The sequence below is a fragment of the Condylostylus longicornis genome, unplaced genomic scaffold, assembly GCF_029603195.1.
Source record: "Condylostylus longicornis isolate FDR11 unplaced genomic scaffold, ASM2960319v2 ptg000037l, whole genome shotgun sequence".
In the NCBI taxonomy this organism is placed as follows: domain Eukaryota; kingdom Metazoa; phylum Arthropoda; class Insecta; order Diptera; family Dolichopodidae; genus Condylostylus; species Condylostylus longicornis.
In genome coordinates this window covers 1,182,188-1,200,161 of record NW_026578006.1, presented here as the reverse complement: position 1 = coordinate 1,200,161, position 17,974 = coordinate 1,182,188, and the positions used below count along the sequence as shown (strand labels likewise).

Here is a 17,974-nt window from a genome sequence, read left to right as displayed (position 1 = left end):
TTACAATTTGTTAATGAAAAAATGTGTTACAATGCAAATGTAAATTAACCCCTTTGTCCTCTTATTCCTTTTTTCTTTTTTTTGCTATATTCTTTGTAAGTTTTTTTACCTTTCGATAAAAAGTTTTTTTAAAATTTAATAAAAATAAATATAAGAAAATTAAATCAGAAATTAATAAAAAACTTTACGTCAAATGCTATTTGTGAATTATTCGACTTATACGTATACGTACGTACTCATTGTGAATCATGCAACACCAACCCTCTGATAAATTAATACCATAAAAAGAAAAAATAAAATTCACTACAAATTAAAAATAGAAGGTCTCATCACTGGTTTAGGTACACAAATAATTCTCCAATATAATAGCTGAGCAGAGTGCAACCTTCAATTTTTGATGAAGGAGGGTTTTATTTTCAGGCGATTATTAATTAAAATTCATTATATTTGCTATCGCTTTATTAATTAAACATATAAATTCTAAGTTTCTGCAACACATTGATTTTCATTGATTAAATTTAAACACATTTCCAAGGTAAGTAAATACAAGTCAATTTTTTTAAAAGTTGTTCTGGTCCCGGTTTCATGGTAAAGTAAATGACATTTGAAAAATCGATTTGTTCAATGTATTTACATACATATGTACCTACACAATATGCGGCATTTACTCTCTAAATACAAAACTTAAAATTTATTGCTTAATTGACTTAGTGTTTTTTTAATCTGAATTTACTATAAAATGTTATAGTCAGATATTTTTATAATAATTTTAATAATTTTTAGCTAGTATGAGCAATAATAATTCTCAGTTAAATGAAGACCAAAAGCCACCCCAACAAAATGTTGGAGGTTACGCTCCCCGCCGTCGAAGTGGCCGACCTAATAAGAACTATAATCAACAAAATTTGCAACAACAGCAACCACAAACACAACCTGCTGCAACGGAAGATCCATTGTCTATTGAAGATGCTCTAAAAAATGTTAGTAAAAATAATTTACGTCCTCTTAATCAGCTTGTCTGTATGCCATCTTTAAATGTGAACCTAAAATTAAATAAAATATTTTGTAGCACGAAATTCCCAGTATAGCAATGAAGACACCGGTATCAATCTTGCAAGAACTGTTGAGTCGTCATGGTATTACACCTAGTTATGAGCTCGTTCAAATCGAGGGCGCAATTCATGAACCAACATTTCGTTATCGTGTATCATTTAATGATAAGGATATACCTTTTACAGCAATGGGCGCTGGTCGCTCAAAAAAAGAAGCTAAACATGCTGCCGCGAAAGCTCTTATTGACAAATTAACAGGAACATCTGTTGGCAGTATGAGTGACAATAATCCCACTCTATCCGCTACCACGAATGGTGACACAACTTCTATTGGAAATTTGCAAGAGTAATTTACTTGGTTTTTAAAATACTGTACATTGATATTTTTTGTATTTTAGAACTAGCTACGAGGAAAAAGTTCAAGGCAATCCTATAGGTTGGTTGCAAGAAATGTGTATGGCGAGACGATGGCCGCCACCAACTTATGAAACTGAAATGGAAGTAGGATTACCACATGAAAGACAGTTTACGATAGCTTGTACAATATTAAAATATCGTGAAGTTGGGCGTGGAAAAAGTAAAAAGGTAGCAAAAAGACTTGCTGCGCATAAAATGTGGACTAGACTACAAGAAAATCCTTTAGACCATGCTCAAATCACTTCTGTTTTAGACGAAGAGGGCAACGAAGAGGTATGTAAACAATATAATTTTTTTGTATTTGAATTATTGTAATAGAATGACAAAAGTAGATTTATATCTGTTGTGTTAAGATTTGCCTTCCAAAATTTTTCTTGTTTTCCAAAATTTTATTATTTTTAAGTGTATTTCTTTTATTAAAAATGCAGATACACACAATTTATAGTGAAGAAAGTTAAGCCATTTTTCTAAGCTTATATCTTCAAGGCTTTTGAAAAAAACCAAAAAAACATTTTTCATAAAAAATATCGTAATATTATTTTAGCCGAGAAAGTAAACGTTCAAACAAATTTACATTTATGTTATTTGCATTTTTAATAAGAATGGATTAAATAGAATTAGTATTAAAAAGAGCCTTCATAAATTGTGTGTTTTTGCAGAATCGTATTTTAAACCGTTATGCTGATCTAAAAGATTGTCATGTTCCGGCTTTAACAAGTCATTACAGTCAAAAAGTATCACAATTTCATCGATCTTTAAAAAATGCTACGGGAACTAAATTAGCAAAGCTACAGGTTAGTGCATATTTTTTTCGAATGTATGACTAGATTCTTTACAAAAGTGGGCATATAATGGTTTGTATGCAGTTTTTGCAATTATAAAATTTTACAATTAATAAAAATAATAAAAGTGTTAATAAAATATGGATATATATATCTAACACTATTTTTTTAAATTTCAGTCCACGTGTCTAAAGAATACGGAAATTAATTACGTACAATTTTTGGAAGAAATCGCACATGAACATGAATTCGAAGTGACATATGTTGATATTGAAGAAAAAACTTATTCTGGGCGATCTCAATGTCTCGTACAGTTATCAACTCTACCTGTGGCTGTTTGTCATGGTTCTGGACTGTCGTCAAAGGAAGCTCAGGCAAATGCTGCTCATAACGCTCTTGAATATTTAAAAATTATGACGAAAAAATAAATTGTTTCAAAGAGCGTTCCTAACATAATAAAACAAATATGTTATATATCTAACAATTTAATACATATGTGAATGTATCTAAATGAGCAGCTGAATTGATTTAAAATCTAATAATTTATAATTAGTTATTCCAAAAAATCCTTTAAGAGATATAAAATTTTTGCAAGAAATTACGTAATTTCAACAATAAATGCAAAAAAAACAATATGAAATCAAAATATAGATGGCTAAATTCCCGTAAATAATATTTCCGTCTTTTTTAAATATTTTTTAATATTAATAGCAGCTAGTTTTATACTATTAGCAAGTCTGATACAAGAAAAACTACACATACATAATTTATTGTAATTCAAAGTTTTTATGTAGGAGTCTTATTCTTTTGATGTGTTTTGCTTCAATCAAAACGAAAAGGTTTTAATTTAAATATACTATTGTATAACATGATTCAGTATGAAACGAAGGATGTACATAAATTACTACTGGTGAAAATTATAAATAGTGGGTAACAAGAACGTAAGTTTAGGATATAATTTTATTATTTAATACTACATATATTAACAATTGAAACTAAAAGATATATAAATAAAAATGAAAAGAACTTTTCGTATTAAATATATGTAGGAGAAAATAAGCCTTATGAGCCAAAAAATTAAGACATTTTAATTTATTCTAATTCAATGCATTTCAAAATATATTTCTTATTCAATATTATACACTAAAAGTTATTTATGCGCCTAGTTTTTCTTGTTACCATTTTTATAAAAATTTTACTAAATGTTCCTTATTTAAGTAAATGGAATTTTTATTATACTTAAAACGTTATGGATTAAAAAATTTTAGGCAATTATTTAAATTGAAAAAAATTCTTATTACTTAAATATTATTTGAATTAGTTAATAATATTCAAGAATATAAAAAATATAAATAAATGAATAATTATTGATAATAATATTAATACATAAGAAATAATGTTAGAACAGCGAATTGAAATTCAAATTCTTTTAAATTAACGTTTATTTTAAGGACTAAAAATAGTTATAAGCCAATATAAAAGTTGATTTAAAAAATTACACCAACTATAATATTTATTATGAAATAATGAATGATTTGTGCCCGATTGGTTTATCAAAAATTGTACATTTAAATTTGGAAACCATTTTTTGGTCAATTTTAATTTTATATGTATTGTATGTTTTTCATAATGAAATTTTTAAAAAGTTATGTACTAATTCAAAAAAGTTATGTTTTAATTCAAAGTTTTAATAAACAAAGGTAAATAAAAACAAAATTAAATGGAAAAAATGTTCATGTACATAGATAAACAAAAGATATGATAAATTGTAAAATATATTCAATTTCTTGAATACGATTGTATACAGACTCTGCTTTGCAATGAATTAATAAAAATCTTTCAATAGTTCAATAAATACAAATAATTAAATTTTATACAAAAACAAATCATAAATAGTAGTAATATACAATCATTAGCCTAAAAGATTTCATATGATTTTTCAAATATAATAAATCCAGTGCATAATGTACATGTAAAACATTTTGTGTAAATTGTTTGAAATTTTTATATTATTTTGATGCAAAGTTTGGAGGTTGTATAACATTAAACTTTAATTTTTTGTATTTTAAATATAGTAGGACATGTTTAATAAAATATAATAAAATGTGTCACTTGTAATATAGAAAAGTATTACTTAAAAACTTTTTCGAAATTAAATGAAAAATTGATTATGTGATCAATTAATAAATTTCACTATAAGAATAATTCATGAATGATGTAATAATATTAAATAATGATATCTGTACTTTCAACACGAGTTTAAAAAAAAAACACTTAATATTTGTATAAAAATCGAGTAGTATAAAAAGAATATAATAAATGAATCAGTTTTTTTTTGGCCGTACAAGTATAATTGCAACATTGTTTAATTTACAAAAATTAAAACAGATTTATTTAAATTATTTTGTTTTACTTAAATTGCTGCTAATTAATTTGTAATATTTCCTAAATTACAATAAAAAGAAAACATAATAAAAATTTTGCATTTTTTATGCAAGGAGGCCATTAGTTTTTAACTAGTAATATTTAATTAAAATGGTTTTGATTTATAAAAGCTATTTTTATAATAAAAAAAAAAGGAAAAATAAAAATAAAAAAAAAAATTAAATTTTACATTTAATTGTAAATATACTTCAGAAAACTTTTAAGTTATGTTCTCAATTTGTCGCAGCGGAAAATCATGTTATTTTAATTTTAATCGTACCTTAAAGATTAAATGCTTGCACGAATTAACATAATTTTAGATAAAAATAACTGAAAAAGTCAACTACTTTAGATAACTTTTTAAATTAAATAAGAAAGAATATTATTTATTTATTTAAAATTTTGTTATTTTTTATATACAATTCTGCAAAAAAAAAAAAAAAAAAAAAAATTTTATTATAATTTTTATTTTAAATTTTGAAAAATAAATTAACATCTCGAAGTTTGAATATTAATAAACAATTACTAATAAAAAAACATACAAATGTGAAATTCTTAACAAAATTTTCAAAATGTTTAATTGTAATTATACATACATACATAATATATAAATTATTTTAAAATAATAAAAATATTCTAATCACAATTGTATAAGTCAAATATTTATATATATTTAATGGTAAAGATTTAATCAATGAAAATGTAAAATTATTCATCAAAATTTAAAATGAAAATCATTTTAAAAATATTATATTATATGTGAGTAAAATAAAGAAAATAAAATCAATTAAAATAAATTTTTAAATTTAATTTGAGAAAATTAGCAACGTAAAACAAAATTGTAATGGCATATACGACTAATTCGTATAATTTAAGTATCATACACCGCACAACAATTACTAATGTTTCGAATGAATTTAAATGTTTGTCGCATATTTTTCAAAATATTTAAATAGACCGTATGTGGACAAGAATATTCATTAACATGCAATATCTAAGGATATAGTATACAGATTATAGAAGTATACTATATGTATGTATATAAACCAAAAATGTGAGAATCGCTATGAAATATGAGGAAAAATGTATAAGGCTTTTTTGAAATCTATTATTAAAATTAATTTTTTATATTTTCTTAGAGATTTCTGGTCCTATGTAAAGAACTCTCTATATCTGTTATAAGAACATGTACACATAAATTCTGCTTTCATCCACTTTTACAACCTTAAAAATGAAACTCTTAATAGCGAATACATTTGTAATGCGAAATTTGCACAAATTTTCGAAAACTTTTTGTAAACCAGCATTGCTATTAAGTAGTAATGCAAGAGGCTAGGTAATAGACATAAATAAACATAAGAAAATACAGGCCTGGACATTAAAAGTTAGTGGTATTTGTAATACGGCAAAGTATATGTAATATGTGAGCTTACGTTTACGCATATATCATTATAACTTAAAAAGCTTTCTTTTAAAAATGGAAATTTTTAATATTTTTCCCATAGAAATTTTTAAAATTCAAAAATCATTGTGGGATTATGTTATCGTAACATTATAAAATTAATTTGAAAAACATACCAAAGAAAGAAAAGAAATACTCATATTAAACTACACGCGACATCAAAAAAAAACTTAATTATATTACGTCTGTATAGTATATTTTTCTTCAGTCTAAGCCTAGATTTTTATTATGTCAGAATTTAGTTTAGAAATCAGGATGACATAGCGATCAGAGTAAAATGTAATTGCATAAATTAAGTTTGTAAATATTATTCTCTTTTAATAGCGTTTGCCTCAGTATTTGTGATATTAATGTATTACATGTGTATTTTGATTTTTGAAATGAGATGAAATGTGACATTTGAAAAGATATAAAGCTCGGCTTTTTTTCTTATCAAACCAGTTATTATTGTCAAATAGAAACAGAAAGATTACATTTTCGGTATAAATTTTCTAAGGTTTTCTATTTTATATTTATATACTTATAAATTTTGAACGCGTGTGAAATATTAAAAAATTTGCTTAAAATTTTTTGAAATATTTAATTGAAATGAGTGCAAAAATTTTGGTTATTGGAAGCGGAGGGCGTGAACATGCTATTTGTTGGAAATTGGCACAAAGTGGTAATGTTGAAGAAATTTACGCTCTACCCGGCAGCTATGGTATTGGACAAATTAACAAAGTTGTAAATTTGACTAATATTGATGTCAACAATTTTCGGGTAATTAGAAAAAAATTTGTAGCTATTAATGTAAATATGTAATTTATATATGTAAACATATATATATATATAAAATAAAAAATCTTAAAAAATATAAAAATATGTACATACATATGTATGTATGTGTGTATGTATATAAATTCAAGAAATGTAATAATATGCCCTTGTAAGAACAACACATAAAATCAGAAAAAAATTATTATCTATGGAATATGTATGTATGTACATACAACTTTGTATATTCCATATGTAACTAATTTTTGAAAATAATATACTTATACAAATGTATGTACGTACATAAGTATACATATATTATTTATTAATATTTAATATGTATGCAAATAACAAAAATTAAATGAGAAATTGAAATTCAAAATTACGAAAATTATAAAAGAAGTAAAAGATTTTTACTAATTGTAATGAAAATTCATGTAAGTATAAACAATTAGTAAAAATACATGTACATATGTACGTACTTATATAATATGTATATATTAGAAAAAATGCTCAGCTTATTAAAGATCAATCAATTTCAGTCAATCTAAAGGTCCTCGAATTTTCAAAATAATTTTACTTTTCACACATGCATACATAATTTTTCTTTTATTTTAGGTCAAACCAAGATAGATTTTTTTTCGAATTCTGTTGTTTATTAACTTTTAGTATCCTCTATATACCTATGTATATTGTAATATGTGTTTTGGTTGCATTTACTGTCACGTAAATATTAAATGTATTTATCGCGATATTCTGTATTATAATGTGTATTGATACATCAGTATAATGTACATATAATATATCAGGATTGTGGATATAGAATTAGAGGTATAGAAGTTGATTAAATAGAAGTAACATTTTTGTATAACGAAAGCATAAACTAATTCAATTTATGGATATTTTTATTTAAACTCAATTAACCTATCATATTCCGATCGTAGAATAAAAACACATAAAATACATGAGATGGCCATGTATATTGTATATTCAATTGAACGTATAGTAATATGTATACATAGTTTGTAACATTAGAAGTTAAATTGACTATGTCATATATCTATTATGTCATATATCTGCATATTTACATAAAAATTTATCAAGGATTCGATTTGATATTAACTTCTCCATACAAAAAAAAAATATAAAAAGCCATTTCTCTTAAGATATCAGTTTTAGTTTTACTTACGGTGGCGCAGTTCTAAATCAATATGTAGCTGGAATTTTATGAGCATCGTATCTTATGCCTTAAAAAGGGACAGTAAATTGTCTGAAATTTATTGGACAAATTAAGAAAAAGAGATTCTTCCATATTACGAGTATATCTACCTACTTAAGATTTTTAGATCAGTATTCAAGTTTTATTGAATGTTATCTCGTTTTCTTGTTTGCACTTACAAAATCGTAAAAAAGTTAATAATAATGCCTTTTATGATTTTATTTAGTAATTTCATTCATTTTCAATCAATGTTTTGCAATATTTTAAGATTATTTCAACAGAATTGATAAGAAATATTATTATTTTTATATTTACAGAATTTAAATTGGTTTTAATAAATGGAAAAACATAAATATTTTGTCAAGGCGATTATTTTGCATTTTTAAAAATGTCTTTTGTTATTGTAATTAGTGATGCTTTATTTGTTTACTGTTTACTCCGTGGGTTATATTTGATAACATTTGATAACATTTTTGTATTCTTTTAGACGTACTTTGCTTATTACATTTATGCATACATATATATACATATACATACATACACTTTATTATTGTACATTTTTGTATTTTTCTTTATGATAATATTGAAATACGATTACAATTTAAGTACCTAAGTCTTTTTTAAATTTCATGTTGAATTTACTAATGCTTTTACCTTTCTTCACTGATAAATAATGATAAACCCAATAGTATAATACATTTAAGATGGTAACAACAAAAGAAAAATTTGTGTTTCTTGAAATCACAATCTCGAGAGTTCAAAACAACATTTAGATTGTTTTAAAATATTCATAATATTTTATAATTACAATCTCAAAACTACAATAAATGGGAAAAATTACCTAAGTATGCTCATAATTTAACTTAAAATGAGTTCATAAAATTTATTCTTATTCATTAAAATTCAAAATATAATTTGAGTATTAAAAAGATGCCTAAAGATATAAACATATTCAGGATTCTGATATGGCTTAAACGCATTAGAGTCATGTAATTATACACATATATGTATGTATGTATGTATGTACTACGTTAAAATATAAATTCATACTTAGTTCAATGTCCGACAAAAAATGTTTTCAAATTTTAGGCAATAGGAGAATGGTGTCAGCAGAAACATATTGATTTAGTTGTAATTGGTCCAGAGGATCCTTTGGCCCATGGAATTTCAGATGTTTTATCAAAATTTAATATCCGGTGTTTTGGTCCAATGAAGGAAGGAGCACAAATAGAATCAGATAAAAAATGGGCTAAAAATTTTATGATGCGACATAATATACCAACAGCACGTTTTGATACATTTACCGAATCAGAAAAAGCAAAACGATTTTTAAGAGAGTAAGTAATAAAACAATTATTTAATCATACACAATTATCATACATTTATCACAATATGCATATTTTACCAACATTCTATGTTTTTAGTCCTCCCTACAATGCCGTGGTTGTAAAAGCAAGTGGTCTGGCAGCAGGAAAAGGAGTTGTTGTTGCACTGAATTCAGAGCACGCTTGTGAAGCTGTTGATGAAATACTTAAAGAAAAAAAATATGGAAAAGCTGGAGATGTAGTTGTTATTGAAGAATTATTAATTGGCGAAGAAATTTCGGTACTTGCATTTGTTGATAAAAACACAGTACGCGTAATGTTGCCATCTCAAGATCATAAAAGATTGCAAGATCATGATCTTGGCCCTAATACTGGTGGAATGGGCGCTTATTGTCCGTGCCCATTAATCAACGAAAATCAATTAGAATATGTTATTGAAAATATTTTACAAAAGACAATTGATGGTTTGAGACAAGAAGGGATTTCTTATTGCGGTGTCTTATACGCAGGTCTTATGTTAACAGACGTTGGACCGAAAGTTTTAGAATTTAACTGTCGTTTTGGAGATCCAGAGACCCAAGTTATACTGCCATTACTGAAATCTGATTTATATGATGTTATGTTAGCTTGTTGTGACAATAAATTAAATCAAATAAATTTAGAATGGGCTGAAAATTTATCGGCTGTTGGTGTAGTTATGGCAAGCGCTGGTTATCCAGAAACTAGCACAAAAGATTGTGTTATTGAAGGTGAATAATTAAATTTTTTACTACCTAGGGTAATTAGTTCATAAATAATCGCTCTTATAATTTTCTTAATATTTTCAAAGGAATTCCGAAAAATACTCCAACGAACCTGATATTTCATAGCGGTGTTGCTTACAAAAATGAAAAACTTGTTACAAATGGAGGTCGAGTTTTGATTGCTGTTAGCTTGAATGAAGATTTGGAAAAAGCTGCGAGCATGGCTACAGAAATTTGTCACAATATTAAATTTTTAGGAAATAAAAAAGCTCAGTATCGTACTGACATAGCTGCAAAGGCTTTTAAATTGTAATTTATTTTAATTACAGGGGTTTTACGCCTGAAAGATTTTATGCAATAAATTTAATGAAATTGAAATGCAAAATATTTGTTTTTTATATTATTTAGATCTCTATCCTACAAGGACAGTGGAGTAGATATAGAAGCAGGGGACGATTTAGTTCAGAGAATAAAACCACTAGCAAGAGGAACCTGCCGACAGGGTGTTGTTGGTGGAATCGGGGGCTTTGGAGGGTTATTTAGTATGAATGAGGTACAATTGTACTTAAGTTATGGTGTTGGAAATTTTTAAAATAAAATTTACATCTTAGCTCCCTTACAAAAACCCAGTACTATGTGAGATTACTGGTGGTGTTGAATCAAAAATTAAATTAGCCTTAGACTTTGAAATGTATGAAGGCATCGGTTACGATTTGGTTGCTGTTTGCGTTAATAAAGTGTTAGAGTCTGGAGCCGAACCTATAGCGTTTTTAGATTATATTGCTTGCGGAAAATTACAAGTATCTGTGGCCGCACAAATAATAAAGGGAATATCTGAAGGATGCCGGGATGCTAATTGCGCTTTATTGGGTAATTTAAGCAACTTGAAATATTTAATTTCCTATTCTCTAATTTATATTTAAAAGGTGGAGAAACAGCAGAAATGCCTACAGTGTATGCTGTTGGAAAATATGATATGGCTGGCTATTGTGTAGGCGTTTTAGAGGAAAACTTTGAAATTCCAAAATACAAAAATTTGGAAACTGGCGATATGATAATAGCCTTGCCAACTTGTGCACTAAATAACTCTTGTTTTGGGTTCGTAATAAATCTTTTACAAAAATTAGGGGTAAATATGCAAAACTTCTCTGAATTCGGCGATAAACAAAAAACATTTGCGAGTAATTTTTTGGAGACATCACCGATTTATGTTAAAGAGGTTTTACCTCTCATTCAAAAAAGATTGGTAAAGTCGTTAGCCTACGTTGATACAGATTTAACGACAGCAATGAATAAATTAATATCCAAAGATTTTTCAGCACAAATTGATTTCAGTAAAATTAGAACTCCAGATATATTTGGTTGGATGGCTGTAAAAGGTGGTCTTTCTGATAACTGTCTTCTAAACAATTTCAATTGCGGCATCGGTATGCTATTAATTGTTTCGGAAAACTGTACTGAGTGGATGTGCATACCAAATGCGAAATGTATTGGAAAATTAATAAAATCTACTAATTCTAAAACAGCTTTAAGTTTCATAAACGTGAATAAATCTTTTAGCGAGTGCTCTAAACAGTTTAGTAAAGAAATTATTGAAAGAAATTATGAGTATCAAGTAGAAAAACTTGACGATGTGAAGCGGGAATTAATGCAATTCGCTAGTTCTACGTTGGGAAATGTTATTCAAACTGATTCTGGCAAAATTTTAACTAAAGTGTCGAAGAAATATCGTAATCCAATATTAATAATCGGCACAGATGGCGTTGGCACTAAAATAAAAATTGCTCAAGATTGTAATTTGCACAATACCGTTGGAATAGATTTGGTTGCAATGTGTGCTAATGATATCTTATGTAACGGTGCTGAGCCTTTAACGTTCTTAAGTTATTATGCTGGTGGTGAAGCTCAAAAACAAACTGTTGTCGACATTATATCGGGAGTGGTAGAAGGCTCAAAACAAAGTGCAACAAATTTGATTGGTAAGATACTTTATTCTTCTATGAAATTTTTTAAATTTTGTATTTTTTTAGATACACAAATAGTTGAACTTCCGTTGATATATAAAAGAAACGTCTATGACTTAGCAGGATTCTCGTTAGGGGTTGCGGAATATGAAAATATGCTTCCAAGAACTAGCATTATAACAGAGGGTGACATCGTTATTGGTTTACCATCTACTGGGGTTCATAGCAATGGATTTAGTTTAGTACATAAAATAATGGATTACGCTGGATATACGTTTGGTGACAAAACTCCGTTCAGCAATAAAACTTTTGGTAATACAAGTTTATTTTAAAAATACATACATAAAATTTTAAAGATCACTTTAATTGAAAGGTGAGGAGTTCTTGACACCAACAAAAATCTATGTAGATGCATTAAAAAATATTTTAGAAAAACGGGTAGTAAAAGCAATTGCTCATATTACAGGCGGTGGTCTGATAGAAAATATTCCAAGAGTTTTTACTTCCGAATTAGGTGTTATATTAGATGCAAATAATTGGAATATTCCACCAGTATTTGCTTGGTTAGCAGAAAAAGGCAATATAACATTCTATGAAATGCAAAGAACATATAATTGTGGTTTGGGTTTAATATTGATTGCCGATCCAAAAAATGAAGAATTTTTAATAAATCAACTAAAATTTTCTCACAATGCCACAAAAATTGGTAATGTTGTGTATCGAAAGTCATTAAATACACCGCAAGTTACAATTCATAATTTTGAAAAATCTTTACAAAAAGTTCAAAGACTTATAAAATTACCAAAGAAAAGGGTTGCTGTGTTAATATCTGGTTCAGGCACAAACTTACAGTCACTAATTAATGCGACAAACGATTCAGCGCAAGGTATTGGAGCTGAAATTGTAATGGTCATTTCAAATAAATCAACAGCATATGGTTTAGAGAGGGCGAAACAAAATGGAATTGATGCTGTATTCATTTCACATAAAGATTTTAGCACTAGAGAAGAATTTGATGAAGCTATGTCAAGAAAACTGAAGGAATATGGAGTTGATATTGTGTGTTTGGCTGGATTTATGAGAATACTTACAGAAAATTTTGTCAAGACATGGAAAGGCAAACTAATTAATATCCATCCATCGCTGTTACCGAAACATCCAGGCTTGCATGTTCAAAAAAAAGCTTTGGATGCTGGAGATAGTGAATCGGGCTGCACGATACACTTTGTTGATGAGGTTTTTACAAAAGCAATATACATTATATAAATAAAATTTAATTAAAAAATTGTATTTTAAGGGTGTTGACACAGGAGCAATAATCATTCAAGAAAAGGTTCCAATTCTTCCTGGCGATACAGAAGATATTTTAAGTGCCCGGATTTTGAAAGCAGAACATTTTGCTTTTCCAAAAGCTTTGAAATTACTAGCAACAGATGCAGTTAAGCTTGTAAACAATAAAGCTGTTTTTTGCTAACATTTTTTTAGGTTAAGTAATTATTAAAATTTTAAAGGTTTTTCCAATTTCATTTTGATTATCAACAAAACCAATAAAAGATAGGTAAAGGAAGTAATAAAACTTACTGCTTTAGAATCAAATAGAATTGTTAATTATAAAATTTGCATATTCATCTATATAGCATTAAACAATGTTTCATAATTTAAGAATTAGGAGTTCTATATTAAAAAATTAGTTTTTTTTTAATTAAAAAACGTGTTAATTATTTCAAACTTAAATGTAGATTTTTTTAATTCATTTAATATAATAACTTAAGTTTTTATGTACAAATTAAAAAACTAAAGGAACATTATTTTTCTGTTAAATTTTTAAAACTGATTAAAATTAATATCTCATTTGATATTTCAATTGAAATTTTATATTGAAAAGTTCTTATTTTTATCAAGTTTTGTATTTCGTACAGTAGTTGTATTATTGTTATTAGATTGAATTAATTCAATATTTAGCAGTTCTGAAACATTCTTATTCATACCTAAAGTACGTTTCAACTCGTCTAAAACTTTTTTGTCAAAACCACCTTGAATTAACTTGTTTTCAGCATATTGAATTACTTCGTATATATTTCTTAACATATTACAACTTTTAGATAATTTTTCCGTTACAAATTGATGACGAAAACGAGTTTTGGCTTTTTTAATTTTTCCATTCAATCGAGAACGTCGGCAAGATTCAGCTTTCTGTAATTGAACCGGATCCTTCATTTCAGATTCCTTTGTATTTCGACGAATGCTTACAACCGGTGGTTGTTCAATTAACATTCTTTCGACATACTGATTTTCTTCTTGTTGGTAATGATTTTGTATGTTTACCATTTCTACATCAATAGCTTGCTCAATCCAAGTTTTACGATCATCTTTAAAATTTAAATGCTGACGTTGATATAATAGGTGTGTATCATGATTATCGATCAATTGTACATCATAGGTATTAGAAAAGTTTTTGTGCAGGTTTTGTAAAATTAATCCAGCTTCTAGTGTATAATTTGGAAAAAAAGTTCTATGAATTTTTCGATTATGTACTGAAAAAAAAAAAAAAGAAATAGTATAAACATCCAAAATAAAATACAAACTCAATGTGTAAGAGATAATTATTAATTGTTTAAATTGAATGCATACATTTATGCACATACATACGTATATATGTACATATGTACGTATAAGGCATGCTTATGCATACCTACTACGAAAGGAATGTTTCCATTTTTTTTTAAATTTAATTAAAAAAAAATTTACTTACCATCACTACACAAACTCATTTTTTATTGGTTATAAAAAATAATGTAAAAATTCAATTTTTATTTCACTATATCAAAATATTTAATTTGAAACAATAATGCACAACCTGATTTGTCAAAAATTATTTAAAAACTGTTAATCTCTCCCAAATTGCATACTGTTTTTATAGCGTGATTTTGAAAAACACAATGCATATGCATCAAAAATTATCAAATTTGAATTTAATTATTATTGAGAAACAATTTGGCAAAAATAAATAATCCCCTCTTAAAAATCTCATTAGACCTATATTTATGTAAGTAAAAATGTTATTTTATTATTGAGTGAAATAATAAAGAATACCTTACTTACCAAAAGACAGCATATAATTATGTAAATTATGTATATATGTATGTATATATACAATTCTTATACACAATATGAATTATTTAGAGTGTATACATTTGAATTAATAGGGCGACCATTCGTATTTTATTTTAGCGAGTACAATCTAATTTTTTGTTTCTTGCTCTGTTAAAATATTGAAATTGGCTTGAAATTTTCACCTTCAAAACCCTACCTGTTGTTTTATATTTTGTTTTTGTTTTATATCATTTCCGTTTTAATTTTTTTTTTATAAAATACCCTATAGGATACTACTTTTTTAGCTAAAAATCACGTAAATGCACTATTAAAGTTCATAAATTCTCATGTGGAAGTGATAAGAACTTAAAGAAATATTTTTTATTAAATTTGTTTTCATTTAAAATTGTCCCTGTAAGCAAAACCAAAGTAAGGTTACCTTAATTTTACTAACTGTAAATAAAATGACTAAAATACAGGCTTTTAAATTAAATTATATTCATGTAAGTTAATTTTTTACTTCATTTTTATCTTATACTCTTCCAGTATCTACCTACAATGAATTATACGGATAATTAATTTATGATAACAAAACCTAATAAAAATAATGCAAAAAAATTTTTAGCTGATAAAATATTCTTTTATAATAAAAAGAGATAAGGAAGTTAACAAAATAAATTTGATTTGAGTTATCTGCAGTTGGATGTTCCCAATAAAAAATACTCATCTTACATACTTTGTATTTTCAATGTATGTATGTGCAATTGATAATTGACTGTAGAAATCGAAACTCTTAATTTGCAATTTATATGTGTATAATTCTTAATCTTATTTTTTAGGAACAAAACTGGCACATAAACTTCTGAGTTGGCTAGTACTGTCTTTTCAGAATCTTGAAATTCCCAAATGTACTGGACTATATGTATCATAATATACGTCTCCATATACACATATGTATGTATGTAAATACTGTAAATTGACAAAAAGTAAATTACGGTAATTATGTGTTATAATTACGTACACATGTACATAGCTTCATATAGCAAATGTATATATGAATGTAACTTTGTCTATATACATACTTATAAAATATACCATAATTTATATTCAAATATTTATATAAATAATAGGTTTTATAAATATGATTATAGCAGCTGAATATTCATGTAAATACTTATTTAATTTATTTCCATATTATTTATTTTAGTCTATGGTTTTAATTCCACTTATAAATTAATATTGGTAGCGATTCTACATAAATCATGAACCATACCTATACATAATGCATAAATGTGTATACACAGTATACATTTATATATACATATGTATATATTACATATTTCAATTTACTAATAATATTTAAATTGTGAATTTTGCATACCTACCAATTTTCCATACATATGTACTCGTATGTACACAGAAATTAAATGATGATTGCAATATGTCGCGTCCTTATTAATTTATGCACATACATATGTACATATATATACTAATTAGGTATAAATATTTATTTTACATTACAAAGCTAACTTATCAGAAAAATTTATTTTTGAAGTTTCAATTGCGCAGGTAATTCAAAACCTAAATTAAATTTTTAAAATTTGACAAAAAAAAAATAAATTACCATAATAATTGCTCAACAATATTATGGATATGAATTGGAATTAGAACCATATTCTTGTCATTGACGGTAAATAACTGGAAATTAATGTTAATAGAAACTAGAGGTTACAATTTCATGCACAATTTTAATTAAAAAATAATTAAATTTTAATTATTTATCGATCATTTTGTAGTTAGAAAAATGTTCTTCTAAATTTTAATTTAATACTTGACTATGCTATTTTTATTTCATATATGTAGGTAAATATTTTTGTTCATGTATTGTATGTAAATCAGTACATAATGTACATAGAGGGCTTATTTTGCGTAAATTAATTTTTAATATTTAAATGAAGAGGTTAATGTCTCCTTTGAACACCGTTCTTTGGCAGCCTTATATACATAAATTAATAATTACACTTTATAACTCAATATACATTCACATACTTACATACTTCTTCATTGCATGTTACTTAAAATGTGATGAATTCTTTGTTTTTTTTAATTCCTACTCTTAATCAAATGTTCAATCAGTCATAATTTTTTTTTATTTATAAAAGTATTTTGTTTAATTTTCAAAATCATCAGCAAAAAATAATTTGTAACAAAATATTAGATCTAGACCAAATATTAGACCAAATCGAGATTGTAGTCAACACATTTACACACATTCATGCAACCTACCCACCACATTGGTTTTCGAAATTGAAGGATGAAATTTATGTTTATTATATGATAAGACTAGCACATTATGTCTATATGATCTTGGTCATAACAGCTTAATAAAAGAAATATAAAATCATGTTTAACACCTATATTGTACATATGTACACATATTATGCACATGCATATAATATTTTTTCCGATTTACTAATATATTCTACAATATATTGTACATATTTATGTATCTTTATAGATCACTATTTATTCAATATGGATCATGTTTTTTTGCTAATTTGTTAATAAATTTTATCTGTATTTAATATACATACATATGTACATAAGAACATAAATAGGATGCATATACATATATATATTTATATGTATATGCATCCTATTTATGTATATATATAAGTTATATATTTATACATATATAAGTTATTTGTATAATACACATATTATATTATTAAGAGTTTTA

General features: G+C 26.0%; 3 protein-coding genes across 6 annotated transcripts; 2 read left to right on the top strand and 1 right to left on the bottom strand.

The window, feature by feature from the left end:
• Positions 1-353: 353 nt before the first annotated feature.
• LOC129608842 (interferon-inducible double-stranded RNA-dependent protein kinase activator A homolog) lies at positions 354-2,948 on the top strand. 4 transcript variants are annotated; one of them, XM_055520591.1, is made up of 6 exons: positions 354-535; positions 788-1,016; positions 1,070-1,398; positions 1,451-1,742; positions 2,129-2,263; positions 2,431-2,948. In XM_055520591.1, the coding sequence occupies exons 2-6, from the start codon at positions 789-791 to the stop codon at positions 2,677-2,679; spliced, it is 1,233 nt and encodes a 410-aa protein (XP_055376566.1). In that variant the 5' UTR covers positions 354-535; position 788; the 3' UTR covers positions 2,680-2,948. The 4 variants fall into 4 exon arrangements, with proteins under 4 accessions (XP_055376566.1, XP_055376567.1, XP_055376565.1 ...); XM_055520592.1 differs by having other exon boundaries at positions 784-980; XM_055520590.1 differs by having other exon boundaries at positions 784-1,016.
• Positions 2,949-6,592: 3,644 nt separating this feature from the next.
• On the top strand, positions 6,593-13,781 carry LOC129608858 (trifunctional purine biosynthetic protein adenosine-3). The gene is made up of 10 exons (XM_055520613.1): positions 6,593-6,896; positions 9,199-9,446; positions 9,534-10,183; positions 10,264-10,486; positions 10,586-10,730; positions 10,789-11,047; positions 11,104-12,156; positions 12,208-12,453; positions 12,515-13,377; positions 13,439-13,781. The coding sequence occupies exons 1-10, from the start codon at positions 6,726-6,728 to the stop codon at positions 13,613-13,615; spliced, it is 4,035 nt and encodes a 1,344-aa protein (XP_055376588.1). The 5' UTR covers positions 6,593-6,725; the 3' UTR covers positions 13,616-13,781.
• A 78-nt stretch (positions 13,782-13,859) lies between these two features.
• LOC129608859 (protein sisterless A) lies at positions 13,860-15,066 on the bottom strand. The gene is made up of 2 exons (XM_055520615.1): positions 14,894-15,066; positions 13,860-14,675 (listed from the first exon to the last, which is right to left on the bottom strand). The coding sequence occupies exons 1-2, from the start codon at positions 14,910-14,912 to the stop codon at positions 14,014-14,016; spliced, it is 681 nt and encodes a 226-aa protein (XP_055376590.1). The 5' UTR covers positions 14,913-15,066; the 3' UTR covers positions 13,860-14,013.
• Between the last annotated feature and the right edge of the window lie 2,908 nt (positions 15,067-17,974).